At 41.7% G+C, this 16038-nt stretch overlaps 1 protein-coding gene across 1 annotated transcript in view; it reads left to right on the forward strand.

The window, feature by feature from the left end:
• The first annotated feature begins 508 nt into the window (after positions 1-508).
• LOC139708644 (uncharacterized) overlaps positions 509-16038 on the forward strand; it is a 92614-nt gene continuing 77084 nt past the window's right edge. The window contains exons 1-4 of the mRNA XM_071620582.1: positions 509-705; positions 1487-1555; positions 8790-8828; positions 13038-13234. Of these exons, the coding sequence (XP_071476683.1) occupies positions 509-705; positions 1487-1555; positions 8790-8828; positions 13038-13234 (502 nt within the window). The remainder of the gene's footprint in view (positions 706-1486; positions 1556-8789; positions 8829-13037; positions 13235-16038) is intronic.

Here is a 16038-nt window from a genome sequence, read left to right on the forward strand (position 1 = left end):
GATTACTTTGGACAAGGTGACCAGCCTAATCTAGCAGACCAGTGCACATCCGAGCGTCGTTCCTGTGGGCTGCCTGGCGGGCAAGAGATGTCGGAAATCGTCCCTAGATTCTTCGTGACATCTTCCGAGACCAGAAGTATGAGGAGATATGTGAAGAAGGATTGAGCGCGCTAGGGAGAGCGATTGAAAAAAAAAGGCGGGGGGGGGGGGAGCTGTTCGTTAGATAACCTTCTCAGTATCAATGCTTTGAAGTTATCATCGACACCATTTGCAAGTTGGCAAAGGCACTAACAAATTTTGCCAAGCAGCAAACTTTTTCGCCTTCATCGTGATGTTTGAACGCATTTTTGAGAGAAGACAAAGGGATTGTCATCTGGGTCTCTCTCTTTTTTTTTTATTCGGAGCGACTTGCTTCTGCTAAAAAATCGTATGCTTGAGACGTGAATGAATAGAGACAGCCCATTAATTGTGCCAAGGTATACGCCATTTCGATTGTTCACTCCAAGCCATGGGGATATACGTTGCGCCGATCCCTAGCTCGATTCGGTTGCCTGGCGTGATCATCCTCTTCAAGGCTTTCCCGCGGGAATCTCCCGGCAGTTTCCTGATGCCGTCAGTGACTATCAAGAGAGCAACTTGTCTGATTATGATGCGCCCACTCGCTCAGACCAGGGAGGTGGAAGAACCCACCTCCCTGCTCAGACTGTGATTCGTTCGTTTGGGATTTTTAGGGTGGTAAATCTGTTCTTTATATAGAATTCTTTATGCATTTTATGCAAAAGTTCACAGTCCTCGTGTTCAAGTAAAGTTCGCATTTGCAAAGCATTCTGATTCTTTTTTTTTTTTTCTTTTTTGGTCGCAGAAAGATGTTAGTGACCGGTTTGACCGAACTAAATTTCATGTGGAACTACCAGATGGTACCAAATATATTACATATCTTGCACACGTGTCGTTGTTTTTTTTCTCCTTTTTGCAACAGGAAAAGGAAAAAACCCTGTAGCCAAAAGACACCGAGCCGTAGGACCATGGCGATACGTGTTTAAAACTGTTTTAGAGTCCCAGTGAATGTTCATAGTCTAGGTTGCATTTTTCCTTTTAAAGTCACCTTATTTTTTTTAGTTAGCTCACAGTCCCAAATTTCAATTTGCAGCCTCAGATGATGCATTGCAGAGAAAAATCACTTTGACAAATCGCTTTGCCCGTGTTCCCTTCCTCTTCGTGCGAGCCCACAGAGATCTCTCTACGATGGACTGTCACTATGCATTGCTGGCATTCATGACGAAAATGCCAACGAGCTTGGCAAGGACAAGAGCGCCCCTGGCTACGAGGATGTTACTTGTCAGTGGCTTTGACTGTCACTCTTATCACTCTCGTCATTTTGGTCATCTTGCTCTCTTCCTAGCTCACTCTTTCACTCGCTCACACTGTCCTTTGCATGTGTGTGAGTGTCTTTCACTGTTGTCTTTAGTGTCTTTGTGTCTTATAGTCTTATAGACAGCAGACAAAGTTTGATTCGGGTGACCCGGGGGGAATACCAGGGGCCCGAGGTTGTCAGGTAGGTCACAGTGACGAACTTTGGGACCTGGCTGAATTTACTTTGGAAGTTTGGTCGTCCTCTTTTACCCCTCCTCATCCACTATCTCCTCCCCTTCCTCCTCCTCCTCTTCCTCCTCCTCATCTTCTGGATTGAGTGACGAGGAAGCTGTCGGCGGGACAGCCCATTTCGTTTCCTGACCTGACGTCAGAGTTGAACAAATTTCGTCTGCATATATATACCCATGTAAAAGTTTTTGGCTCGCTTTTCTCTGCACATTGTTCTATACGCCGTGATGAGAGATGTGACATTCAGCTCTTTATGGATTGTGCCCAGTTACATTCTTGTTTGTGTGCTATAACGTTGATTCACTCCACCGTGATATTTGCAACTGTTTTACTCACACCGTGACGAATTCGGAACTTCATGTATGACTTCTTATTCCTTCCATTGTAGCACATCATTCTTTTTTTATTTATTTTTTTTTCATTGAAGCATACTTTGGATACTGTTTCTAGAGTCTGTCAGTGCCATGCTGTTATAATTCAAGCTTAAAAAAAGATATGGTTATGTCAGACGTTAAAAACTTCCTACCCCCAAAAAAGAAATGGTCCTAACTGTTTCATTAAGCGGTTGCTTCCACGGATGTTTGACCATGAGCGTGTTGTCACCATAGCTCATATCGAATTCCCCGTCATAAAGCATTTTTTGTTACAATTATCAATCTGGCGATGCTTTTCAAATGAGACATTTTTTCAGTTTTTCATCCGTTTCCCACCATAATGTTGACTGTTGTTACACAAAATCTCGATTGGTATCTTTATTAACGAGGTTATGAGGTGATCGTTTATCGCACGCGAATCGCAGCTCGAGGCAATTAATGCCCGAAATCGAGCGCGGAGTAAAGATGATTGTTGAAATTCGAACAAATATTCTTCCCACAGGTACTGCAATTCCACTGATACATAAGTGCAATCATACTTCTGTCGGATAAGGTCATTACATGAACGTAGTCTGGCCTCCATACTGACTCAGCCTGAATAGATTATGATACTTTTCTCCTCCATGTTACCTGTCAAAAATGTTTGTGATGACTTCCAACCAAAATGCTATTTTATGTGAACACAAACAGGTGGCAGATTGTAATGTCAGAATTAGAAACCCTCGGTCCAGACTCACCAGACACCGTAACTTATGTTGACCATAACTGGGGGAGGGGGGGGGGGGCTTACAAAATAAGAAAAGATGGTTTAATAGGTTATGCAATGAGTCAGGTGCATTGCTCTGTTTATAAATCAACTACTGTTGGGTACTGTAATGCTGAAGTAGACATTAACATAAACAAGCACATAACCGAACAGGTCTATAACTTATCAGCCTGTCGGTATTTTGACGATGCTGCGGAAGGAAGAGAATGTAGTCAGTCTTTCACCCGGAAGTCAGGTTGTCTATCACGTCTATGTAGGAATTGCTCTGAAAATAATCAACTTTTTTATTTGGAGCGTTATTGGAGGTGATATATGCCGGGAAAATTTAACATCTATCAGACAGATGATGGTTTGGTATGCGTGGTATACCTTCTCTATGTAGCAAACGCATCATAGGCATGATACAAGGTCATTGTGCAGGTGCCGAAAGAGTGCGTAGCTTTGTTGACGGATGATGATGGCTCATCGCTTCTTTGTTGGGCTGTCATTGTCTGAAGTCAATTTACATGCCGAATATAGTCACCGCTGACCTTATTCATGCAAGATTTGAACCTCCTGACATCAACACTCTCTTTCGACTTGGTGAATGACATAGACGCGAAATGAATGTCGAGACACGCTTCCTTCCTTCATAAAGTTGCTTCATGCGCGGACCAAGAAATGGGAGCATTGAGCTGACGGGCGGCCAACAACATCTTGATTCATTCCTCAGGGATGTTGGATGACAGTTAGATAATGGCAACCATAGACGCTATAGCTTCGCATGAATGACTCATCCAAGAACATGTAGTCTGGAGATGAAAACTTCTACTGCTAAACTGCATGTCAAAGACACAACAGAGCGTGCTCGACGTTGCGCGTTCCGCTGTATAGCTGTAAAAGTATCGATGTTCGGTCATGGAGGTCAAGGCGAGTTGAGCCTGACATCGATAGCTGTTGAGCCGGAGATCAGTGGGAGACGGGACGGGTTCTATGACAGAGTCAACACCGATGTGGCAACGGCCTGGCAAGGCTCCCTTCCCCATCCGTTTGCTGCGTCATGTAATTGCCTCTCTACTGCAGAGCAAGATATTATAGGGAAACCATTGCAGATGGAGACGTCATCTTTCATAGTGATTTAAGATGCATCTCGTTTCGTACACCAAAAGTTATCCCTCGACTTTTAAATCTCCATTGATCACTAAATTATTGGATCACACTGATTTAGACAAACTCCACACTGATTATATACGTCTCTAAACCTCGTCACTCGGCATTGTCTTTAAGCAACATCAATCTTTTATTCACTCTTGATCATGACCATTCAATCATGGACTGTTTAAAGACAGTCTCTCCACTTTCCTTCACTTGATATAACGGAATCTAGTTAAACATCTAATTGCTATCGCCAAGGTATGTTTGGGATTTTTTACACGCTTTTTTTCTTGATCCTGAGCTATAGTTTGGTCGGATCTCGGTAATTTATTAGCGATAATTATTTTCTTTTTCAATGTTTAACCCCCTCGGTCCTTAATATATCATGTCGAAATATCATTGATAATACTTTGTACTGACAGGTCACTGATTATGATGATAGACGTGGTAAACTGTCAGAGGAGTTAGCTCTCTGTTTTCAAGCCATTTTGGTGGCCTCGACTTTCTTGGAGTTCACTGCAGTTCATACACTGCTCTACTCGTGATTGAATAAGGACCATGGAAGCTAGATCTTTTACACTTGGCATTGTAGTAAGGATTTAAGGGTGGACAACAGATTGAATATCTTTGCCCTTTTTGTTGCAGTTCACCGTGAAATCACAAGAAAAGGGCAGTGGGATGACTTTGAATGACTGTCATTTAGCTGCAAATCAATTTGTGACTCATTTAAGAACGCACCATTCCACTTGCAAGTACAGTCACCATTAGGTGATTACTCTCTCATTTTTCAAAATACCATTACAGTGATTCATGGTTTTCAGACAGAAATATCAATGCCCTGCCCCCTGTCCCCGCCCCCCCCCCCCCGCCCCGAAAAAATTAATTTAAAACCGAAAAAGGTAAATGTAAAGCCTGTCTCCACCTGACCAAAGGCAAGGTCTTCAGATGGATGACCGGTTACATGTCACTGTTTGTTGTAGCTCCATGGTTGCAGGCTGTTATTTAATATGCCGCAGGTTTCTCCGAAATCGTAAAATTCCGGAACGCGGACAGAGTTTAACAAAACATCACTCAAAGACCAAGAAATACGAATACCAGGTTGTGCAACCACAATCACGTAGTAACCACTCGACGGCGTTTATATCAAAATCATTTATACATTTTCTAGATTTATTACGCTTGGGCAATAATTATCATTTATTAAGTGTTCTGGGAAATAAAACGCAATCATTTCGGCTTAGGAAAGCAGGATGAGTGTCATTGCCAGCGGCAGACGATTACAAACTCGGCGCGTAAGTGCTTCACGTGAGAGCCACATCATAACTCATATTCGGCTGGTATTATGCCGGCGATGGCTGCTGCTTTTCTAATGATTTTGGAATAACCCTCCCCACCAAAAAGAAAGAAAGACAGAAAGAAAGAATTATGAAACGGTGTACCAGATGAAATCACAGTTCAGAACGACCACTGTACAAGCATACAAACATGTTTTGAAACCAAACAATATTGCCAGAATTACAAAACATTTGAGTTGAATGGACCTATAATATGCAAGCTTCCATGTTCCTTATTACTGTGTAAAATTAAGCTATAAATGAACAGTTATTGGGGTTGAAAATTGTTGTTCTCCGAAACGATTGACTAGCAATGTCGCCCATGTATTCCTTATGTATTGATCGTGACAGTATGAATTTATGCCGTATATATAGTATTTCCTTAGCTATGTGAATGTCTTCATACAGCTCATTCAGCAAAATTTGACATTACCACCGATTACTTGTGATGATTGAGGCACCATGATGTTATACAGACTGCTGTCACGTGATATTTTCTAGAGGGTTCATTTCGAAGAATTTAAACCCTTTCTGTGCCAAGGACTTTGGATGGTGTGCACAGTGTCATTGGGTTTTCTGTGTCAATCAGCATTCAAAGCGCACAAAGGCCCGAATTCACGAAGGTGGTACAAATAAAACCATGGTTTAAACCATGGACAAAAACCATGGAGCGCCAAGTGTCGCATGAAATATGTCGTTACGAAATCAGTCATTTCGTCGATGAAATGATTATTTTGTAACGAAATGACAACATTTTGTAACTAAATGAATATTTCGTCCACGAAATGATTATTTCGTTAACGAAACGGTCATTTTGTCGACGAAATGAACAATTTTGTAACGAAATATTCCGTGTGACACTTGGCGCTCCATGGTTTTTGTCCATGGTTTAAACCATGGTTTCAATATATTGTACAACCTTCGTGAATTCGGGCCCATGGGTTGATAGGAGGGTTTGCAAAAGAGAGTCATTACCTGTGAGACCTCTCGTCCATTCTCCTATCAAAGACCTAGGCTGCCTTCATAGATCAAGGGGATAGATATCACACACAAACGGGGTCTGGAGCCATTTTATTTTCACCTCTTCTGTATTCTTCTTCTTCTTCCCAACCCCCAACCCCAACCCCCTTCCCCTTTGTAAAGAGCACGGGAAATAGAAATGAAGGCATGCTTCCAAGTGAAATATGAAAGCGATCCATCATGTCGGGAGGGGGAGGGGCAATCTATTCACCAACGTACTCATGAGGCATGGCTGACATATTGCATAGTACAGAGGAAGCTGATCAAGTCGATCAAGAAATTCATGATAGATTGTTGTCATTGTACTTGTCTGTTTGAAGTTCTAGTAAGCTTCGCAGTTTTTATAGGGGTCTAGCTGGACAGGACTTGTACAAAGGGGAGTGTCTTTGCAAGATTAGGGGAGCGTTAGATGCAAGAGGCCCTCATCAATGGGGGCCGAGGAGATATGAATTTTATTGTAATTCAATATAATTTGAAGATAGATTTAGAAATGTTAAAATGTTAAAATTTAAAGATAATAATGTGATTCAACTTATATGATTCAGCTACTTAGGACATGTACTGTTGATCTCTTAATTATTGTAAATGGAATTTGACAAATTCGGATTTTTTCATATCAAATGTCATTAAAAGGTCAAGGAAAAGTTGTAGATATTTGAGTGGAGTTACGGCTGCTCCCGTTTTGTCGCAGTGAGTTCAGGTTTATACGCGAACAGAAAGATATTATGCTCCACCTTTCACATTATAAACGTCCTTTGTAACTTACAATACTGCGTAAGGGGTTCATCGGCAAAGAGATTACAATAATAAAGGTAGAATATCATAGTTTCCTTGTGTCGACTGTAATTTTCAACATTTTCATCGATTTTTGCTGTAGCCTTATCTTCGCCAAATATTCCAAGCGGTCGTCACCCTCTAATATACTCGATTTACTTGTGCAAAGGAGAAAAAAAAATCACAGTTAAAGCTTTTCGAAAGAATTAATAAAGGGGCATTGTGACGTATTTCACCTCTCTCTCTCTCATCCTACATTCTCCAACCTCGCGTTCCATCTTATTTCTTGTTTGTGTATAGACCTCAATGGCCGAGTAATAAGAGCGCCTTTGTAGGGTGATTTATCTCTGGTAAGTGTATCAGACCAATCAGATTATAAGTCAATTCATCATACGCTCAGCCTTTCTTTGTGCTCCATTGTTATAATTGTAATTTGGGTGGAATAAAAGCTGTCTGCTTTGACCATCCTTTTTCTTTTCCTGATTAGTAAACAACTTGGCGTCGTGATGACTTAAGGAGGTTGAGACCCTTTTCTCCTCTGACCCAGTTTAGGCCATTGACATTTTACCGAGTAAAAATATCCAAAAGCGCCATATAGGAAACTTACAGTGTCCCATCACTCTTATTATTCGATGCTTTGGAGTGCAAATCTGGTTGCCAGTGCAAGACGAAGTTCCATGACATTCGCCTAAATTTCAAAATGAAGTTAGCTGCATTAATTGTAATCAAAGTGTTGGAGCAATAATTGTGGAGTTGGCAATTATTGCCTTACGAGTGACATACGTGTTCGTTAAACAAGACAAGGAGACGCCGTAGCATGAACTCCCTGCCAACATTGATCAACCTGCATGTATTATGTTATATGGACACAGATTGATGCTGGATAGTTGCTTTTTAAGAATAATTCTTTTCCTTCTTCCCTTTTACAAGACAGTGCAATTCAGCAAATTTTGCTAATAATAGCTTGGCTGATAGTGTTAGAGAATTAACCATCCAAACGGACGCGACAGTCGAAAGGAATTTCATTGATCGTCTAGAACACTACTCCAATCATGCCAATGTTGAATGTCAGGTGACCGATTGACGCCCTATGATCACGTGATTGTAACTATTTAACGATATTATAACGTCAATTACACAGTGCTCCTCATTTTTTTTTTCGTCGATTAGGTGCTATTGGCGTCACCCATCCTTTAGAACACAATTTCCCGTGACTTTGCCTCCGACATACCTACCATATTATTTTCTTTACACCTCTCCAGGTAAACATTGAGCCAACATACATACCTTTCTTCGAAATATGGATAGCTGTGCTCTTTGTTTTAGGATTACATGTGTAGTAGGCCCATACATCATAATGATGATAACATAAAATGATATTTCATACACACATGATTCAGATGAGGAAGTCATAACGTAATGGTATTTAAGGAGTCGCGTGTATCTCAACTTTTGTTTGATTTACATTTTTCAGTACCTTAAGGCAACAACCGAGGCCAATGTAACTATGCCATCCTTCTTTAGAAGATAATTATGTTATCATGAGAAGTACACTCACACACTGCTCATCACGTACCAAGTAACCCTCCTAGCTACCCCGACAAGCAGGCGCAGGGACGTCTGTCTTCATCAAGCGGTGGGTCGCGCATTTTGGCGCCTTCACATTCTCGACCACAAGGCATTGTTGTCTGCCTTATACAAACCAACCTCACGGCCGCAGGGATACAGTAGATAGTTCATCATCAGTAACCACTGTGTCATCCACGGCATTATCAAGTATAATAGCAATGTTTCAGCAGTATGTATGTATGTATGTCACAGTCAGTTAGGGGGGGGGGGGGTCCCTTTCTCCTTGATTTACTTTTGGAATAACAGAGGATCTGCCATCGGAGCTTCAGCAGGAAAAGAAAAGACCTCGTAATTTACCAAAGAGTGAATTGTGTATCATTGTGGTTCTTGGAAATCTCGTCGATAATATTTATTTAACATTGGTCTCATGGAAGGATATCGTACAAAGCATTCGTGATGGCACAGTAAAAAAGGGAAAAAGTACCAAAAGTTTTATCAGCGAAGAGCTGAAACTATTCTATTTCGTGAACAGGGCTTACCAACCCTAATAATAACTGTAAGATTTCCTGGCAGTTTTTGTGGTTCAGGTAACTAATGGCTACTCCGTTATTTCCGATGCTAATACGTAAATGTAAGAAACTCGCATAAAAAAATGACCCTGGAGTTCAACAGATAGGCACACACACACACACACACACACACACAGGACGATGTCTCATCTTTAGAGTCACACCTCAAAGTTATTAAATTGACAATCATTATTTGAGTATTTGTAATTGAATTATTACCGTGTCATGCTTTTTAGCGAAAGAAAAAAATGCACAGTGTGATCGCCTAAGAAAATTTAATGTCTCCACTGCTTGTCATTTTAGTTGTTAACATACGTCGTCAAATGAGGCCATATTTAATCAGAAGAAAGCGAAGCCGTCGTCGTTTACACCAGAGTATCGAAGCTTCTATACTCTTTGGATTTAAACACCATTATTGGACCCCTGTATGCCAGGGTACAGTGACCTTTCTTCTGTTCATGATCCCCAAGATCTTGAATGTGTCCATGACCTTACAGTTTCAGCAGTTCAATTGGTAGAGGAAAGAGAATCAAAACAATATTTCTCGAGTGTCGTCTGCGCGTCATACCAGACACCAGACATGATGGTCTACAGTTCTATGCCGTGTTAGGCGCATGAAGAGCAAGGTTGGTGGAGAACCACCGCATACGAGTACGGTGGCGCATTTCGACGAAAATCCAATGGGGAAAGATGGAAGTGAACGGCTGGTAAAGGAAGTGGTTAGCCATGGATATCGGTCGATTTACGATACACGCGATAACATTTGACTCCTTCGTTCGTACAGACAAAAATGTCGGGTGGTGTTTAACCTGGGGTCATTGGATGTAAATTATGAGGTTGTTTGCTAAGTGAAGACAAAGCTTACGCATCCAAATAAACCTGCATTTGCAGGAGGCTGGCATTATCGGAGAGAGAAAGAAACAATCAATTGTCCGTTCACTTTTCGTTTTTTTTACAGTCTGTTGAAAAGGAAATATCCAGCATCAATAAAGATTTTACTGCCTTCGTTTGACCGGGGTAAAACCTCCAATACTCTGCAAAGGAATTGTTTGTGCATGCCATTTGCATTCCATGGCTATTCTTTACTGAGACCTATTGAGATTTCGCACAGGTTCATCAGCATTGATAGGGGCCAGGTATATCGTTTGCTGGTCATTATTATTTTGTTGATGCGGCTATCTCGCTTTTCAATCACTGAAAGAGCATTCATCATGTGCTCTGGAGTCATGGTAAGCAGAGAGAGAGAGGGGGGGGGGGGGACACCGCATTTTTGCAATCACAGCGTTATTGCTCAGCATGTCTTCCATTGGCATTTAATCACAGTGTGACAGAACTTGATTCTACAGGTTTTTTTTTTGTATGTGTATGTGTGTGTGTGTGTGAATGTAGACATACTTTGTAGCCGATTATTCAGCATTTTTTGGGGGGCCAATCTCTGTAGGCGTTGACGAACATCAGAGATGTGTCTCCGTGCACTCCATCTGCTCTGGGCAACATATGTAGTTTGAAATTCAAGTCAGCACGGTATTTTGCATAATTATTTTGCTGTATGCCCTGGACACGCCTGGACGTCATATTCATTAGCTTCGTGTCAGTTATTGATCTGAATGTGATTGGTCTGTTTACAAATCACTCCTTATGGGGCGGGGAGAGTGCTTGCTAATTGTAACGCCTGTTCTAAGTGACGTCATGATCTCGATGAATTAATGTTGACTCATTCGAATGGTTGAAAGTGACTCTGTAAACGGACTGCCGCTTCATCATACGAACGAATTGTTTACTCACCCTACACTTCGTCGTGGCGAAATCTATATTATCCGATTTCGGTATTGGAAATCGGTGGATCGTCATTGCATGGTTGGTTCTGCGTTTTATCTGAAATCAAGATCAGTGGTATTGTCAAGGCCAATGAATTCAGTGAAATAAGATTTGAAATGAGTGGGTGATTGTTGTTGTTGTTTCGTGTGTGCACGAAACCAGGACATGGCAATGTAGCCTAAGGATGAAGGCATAAGAATAAGGTGTTCTAGTCTTTGACCATCTCTCGTCTGCTCGTATCATGCACGTGCAACATTGGCTGAAACGAATTTAGATGGGCGGGAAATATTACTGAAGCAGAGTAGGGCCAACATGTAGTATCCATAGGAACGTATATTGCGGACATAGTTTATCCCCTTTCGCCGGTACCATCCAGTCCAACAGACACACTTCGGATATTCGCCCAGTGCACGTTACCATGGAAACAAATACCCGCCTTCAGCCCAAGGATCCACATCACAAAACTTTAGCGCAGAAAAGGGCTGCAATGGTGGGGGGTGGGGGTGGGGGGGGGGGGGGTTGTGGGAGAGTTACGATATACTGGCTGAGTAACTGACATGCCACAACGTTATTTTGATCCTGATATCTAGTACCTGTGGCAGGATATTACCTAGATCGACGCAGGTAGCCGAAATAGAAAACGCATTCCATAAAGCTACCATTTTCAATAATACTATTATAATCGAGGCCACGTATCGTAGTGAGACCAGATATGCTATAAAAATAGTGAAAACAATTTCCCTCATCTCCATAGAGATACCAGACGTCTCTGTTCGGCGCAGTGACGCAGCGGGTCGGTGATGTTCCTGTGGGCGAGGTCGGCCTCTTACTCGGTCGGTGGTGACGAGATGACCCCGTTTTGGGTCAGAACGTTGCGAGGTCCTGCTGTTTGATGCAGCGACATCATCCCGGGCGATAGCGGCAACAATTTAGGGCCGAGACGTAGTGTAGGAGGGAGAAGTCGATACGGAACCTCGCGTCTGCTGAATCATTAAAATATACGGAATTGGACTATCGAGACATAACAACGACATACCCTACCCCCTTTTAACGTGGACATAATCTCTACGACTTTGCATTGACTTACATTCAAAATATTTATTTCTCCCCCCAGATTTCTTTGAACATTCTCACAAAGGACAGACCAGCAATACATACCGGCAGAGTCAAGAAGGGCGTACCCAGTCGTTTCTTTCCTTCAGCTCAATTTGTAAATTGTCATGTCATAGTTCTGTACATTCGTTCAAAGTCTTCTGGTAGTTGACTTGTGGTTAGGGTATATAGCAGGTTTGCAAGGAATCAAATCAAATCTATTTAAATAGCGTCATTACGCTTTTAAATCAGTAGATTGAACTGATTGCGGATTCAATGAAATCTGGAAATATTATTTATGGTTGGAATTATGTATGATAAGGGCGAATAAAAGACTGTTTCTCTTCCGGCAGCTCAAAGCGGAAGCAATATTGCTGATAACAAACTGTATTGCTTAATCTCATACTGGCAGATAAGGCGCATGGATATCGGAAATAGTGGTGTCGTGCACATTGAGTAATCTCTTGCGTGCGTGCCTGCACACATCCTCCGATTTGAACTCGTGACCGGAGTTCTCCCTATTCCATTATCTTGCTGATGTCGCTTAATTGGACTCAATAACGAATTAGTTGACTAATGGCAATGGAGCCACTTACATTTCACCTCGTGCTCTGCCAATTAGACCATTCACCGAGCGAGCACTGGTATAACGCACTGATGTCGCGTTCGTTGGCTCCGATGTGAACTTTCATCACGTTTGGGCATCGATAGTTTTTGTTTGTCGGCTGTCATAGCACCGTCAATGCACGCAAAACTGCGTCAGTGAAAGTGATGAAAAGCGAGAGTGCTAGTTTCTTATCCATTATGATTTAATGTGCTTCGTCCATTGTCCCTCACCTGCGACAAAATCTTAAAATTTCTCACCATTCCACCACTAATGTTAACTTAGTAGAGTGTCAGTTGCCTCAAACAAATCATGCAGTTCAGTCAGTTCAGTTATTCATGTTTATTTGTTTTTTCATTCAATTTTCTCTTCAATTTACAGGGGTGTCTTCAGTGTACATAATTACCGCCATGTGCCTGTGAGCCGGAACTCGGCCACTGTCCGACGGGTAGGAAACGTCTACGTGTTTCCCTACTACAGTGCCACACGGAGGAGGATCTACAGATGCGGCTACGGCGCCGCCAGACTCGGCTGCTGCGCCGGGTGGAAGAGGAACAGCGTAGCGGGAACGTGCACACGTAAGGACATCCCATTTGCTTGCTGTTCATCATAATGTATCATTAGTAATACCAAATTTTATAGGGTTGTTCTCGATGCACGAATCTGATCTGCTGGCGAACTCCCCGACTAGAGACTTGACGAAGATATCTCCTCCCCAGGCACCTTCCAGTTAAAAGAATATTCAATTATCTAGTCCTCTTCTTCACGTGCAAACAACTTGTTTACGTAGAAACTTTTCTTGTTGTGTTGAAAGCGCAGCATAGGACCATGCCTAAATAAACAAAATATAACAAAAACAAACAAACAAACAAACAAACAAACAAACAAACAAGCTAAACAAGAAGAAACCTTGCTCAACAGCGATAAAACTCACCCTGAAGTACCCACTTCTCACTTTTTACTTGAAAGGGGTTTTATGAACACTCTAACGCTCAGTCTTTAAAAAGCGGTGGATTTCACGCGCTAGGGTTTAGTTTACACACTTGCTTTTGAGATTGTCTCCGAGACTGAATAGATGATAATCTACTCGATACACCGCACCTCCCCCTCCCCCCCCCCCCCCCACTTCCCTCCCCATCACCAACAAGTTCAGGAAATGGACGAGAAGGGGAAAATCTCCATGCCTAATCAGAAGCTTTCCTGCGATGATTGAAGTATTGCTTCCAAGGTATGTTACCAGGGTAGCAATAATTCAAGTTGCCATTAAGCATTCGTAAAATGGTCTGACGCGAAAGCTTCGGGCATTTTGCCTTTGACGTCAGTCAAATTCTTTATACATTCCATTTCCTTCAAGGTGGCTACATTTTAATGATTTGTCGCATATAGGTATAGTTTATATGCCATAGTGTAGTATGTCAGAAGTAAGGAAAGAGAAAAATGGTTCGTAGCTTCGAAATTGTCTTTCCTCTTATGCTTTTCCTCTCTTGTTTTTGGAAAAGTGCACGAGTTGAAAAATTGGTATATATACCTACATCTGTCTATATATGTATACTGTAGTATACTTTTATCTATCTATCCATCTATCTACATAATGCGTTTGGGGTTTATTCAAAGGTCATGCACTACATGTTTGGTATAGGTTTCATACCAAAATGACGATGAACTTGGAAGATAAAGAATAAAACCAGATATCGGAGTCACACTATTCCTTCAGCACTGCAGAATGTAAACTTTCCCAGTTTAAGGATGTAAAGATGAAAATATAGGGGTTACAAGTGGAGAGCCATAGAAGGCACATGAACGTAGGATGAAAAGTCCTGACATCACAATATGGACTCTTTTGGTGTATACAAATCTGTATATCAATTTCCTTTGCTACATACCTGCTGAAAAACACACACACAACTGCATTTCTTTTAACAACCCCACCCCCCCCCCCCCCCCGCCAACGTCAGAGACTGGAGACAAATATTAATAATGGCTTCCATTCATGTAAACAAGTTCAACGCTTTGAGAGGCATTTGGCTTGGTGAAGGTTAAATGATTCAAGGAAACTCCCCTGGGCGAGACTAATGTTGCCCCTGCTGTGTGTGTTCCTTGCAATAGACTACAATTGATTACTTAAGTGGCAGACACGTCCCGTAGTTCCATTATTGTTTTCCCCCTTCTTTTTAATTCGATCGTCAGCCATTCCTGATTATAGAGGAAGGCGAGTGGGCGTGTACCCTGCATGCGTGTCCAGCCTGTTTAGAAATAGAACGGCGTATCATGTTCTTGTCTGAAACACGGAATAGAAAAGACGTTAATAAATACAATGTTTGACATTTTCATATACACTATGTCAAACTAGGAAGTGATTTGGTGTGGAAAATTATCATAGATCATTCAGCAGATGAGATTTCCCGGACACAAGCAAATGAATGATGAGTTGTAAGATTGACAGCAGTGACTAGCGAATATTGGTACATGTACTATACTGTAACGTGTCCGTGTGAATTGTCAGTTCATTACACATTTCTCTATATGGTGCAAAAGTGGAGGAGTCTTTTTTTTTAACCATTTTCTTAAGTAGGCCTACATACTCTGTATGTGGCAAATGAAAATGCAATGCATGAAAATTATCATATTGACTGAAAATGTTCTGATGTAAAAGTGATTGGTAAGTAATCAAGTTAAATTAATGATATGCCTTCAGTTAACAATGGGGTGAATACCACGTGGTATTGGACATTATCTGACCTCTCGGGATGCGCAGGGGATAAAGCTGGAGCATGCTTAGAAACACCCTAGTGCTTGTCGGGCTGTCGGCAGAGTGGGCAGTGATATTTGACATGGTTATTCTCAAGGGAAGCAATTCTTCTTAAAAACGCTTCAAACAAGAATGCAGACAAACAACGCGACAGCGACACACCTACTCATGGCGTGATTTAATTTTCATTAGCCCCCACACAATGCCTTGTTCGGTCTAGTTCTCTTTTGTTTTCCTCACAGCGTATGAGCAACATGAAACGGTTATGAAGAAAAATAACAAAGAACACTGTCGTCTTAACCTCCCCCCAAGAAAAAGTAAAAAGAAAAAGAAAAAAGGGAGGAAATCAGATAAACACAAAAGCGAACACTTCTCTTATGAATCCTCCCACCACATAGAGGGAAAACAAGCCTGCGCAGCTATATAGTCCTCTAAACACTCATGCACACAAACTGCACAGAGGTATTGTGACAATGAACCCATAGAATTAACAAATTTCCCCTTGTTTATCACGAACCTTTAGTTCAAGCGACCTACATCGCTTTATAGATACAGCGGTATTCATGTTCTCAAACGATATAACAGTTTGTTAGCTCACTATACTCACCTGGTAGTTTTGATTAAAAATAGCGA

This window comes from Diadema antillarum, unplaced genomic scaffold (assembly GCF_040938485.1).
Source record: "Diadema antillarum isolate AM-2024a unplaced genomic scaffold, OU_Dant_1.0 seq00001362_RagTag, whole genome shotgun sequence".
NCBI classification, from domain to species: Eukaryota; Metazoa; Echinodermata; class Echinoidea; order Diadematoida; family Diadematidae; genus Diadema; species Diadema antillarum.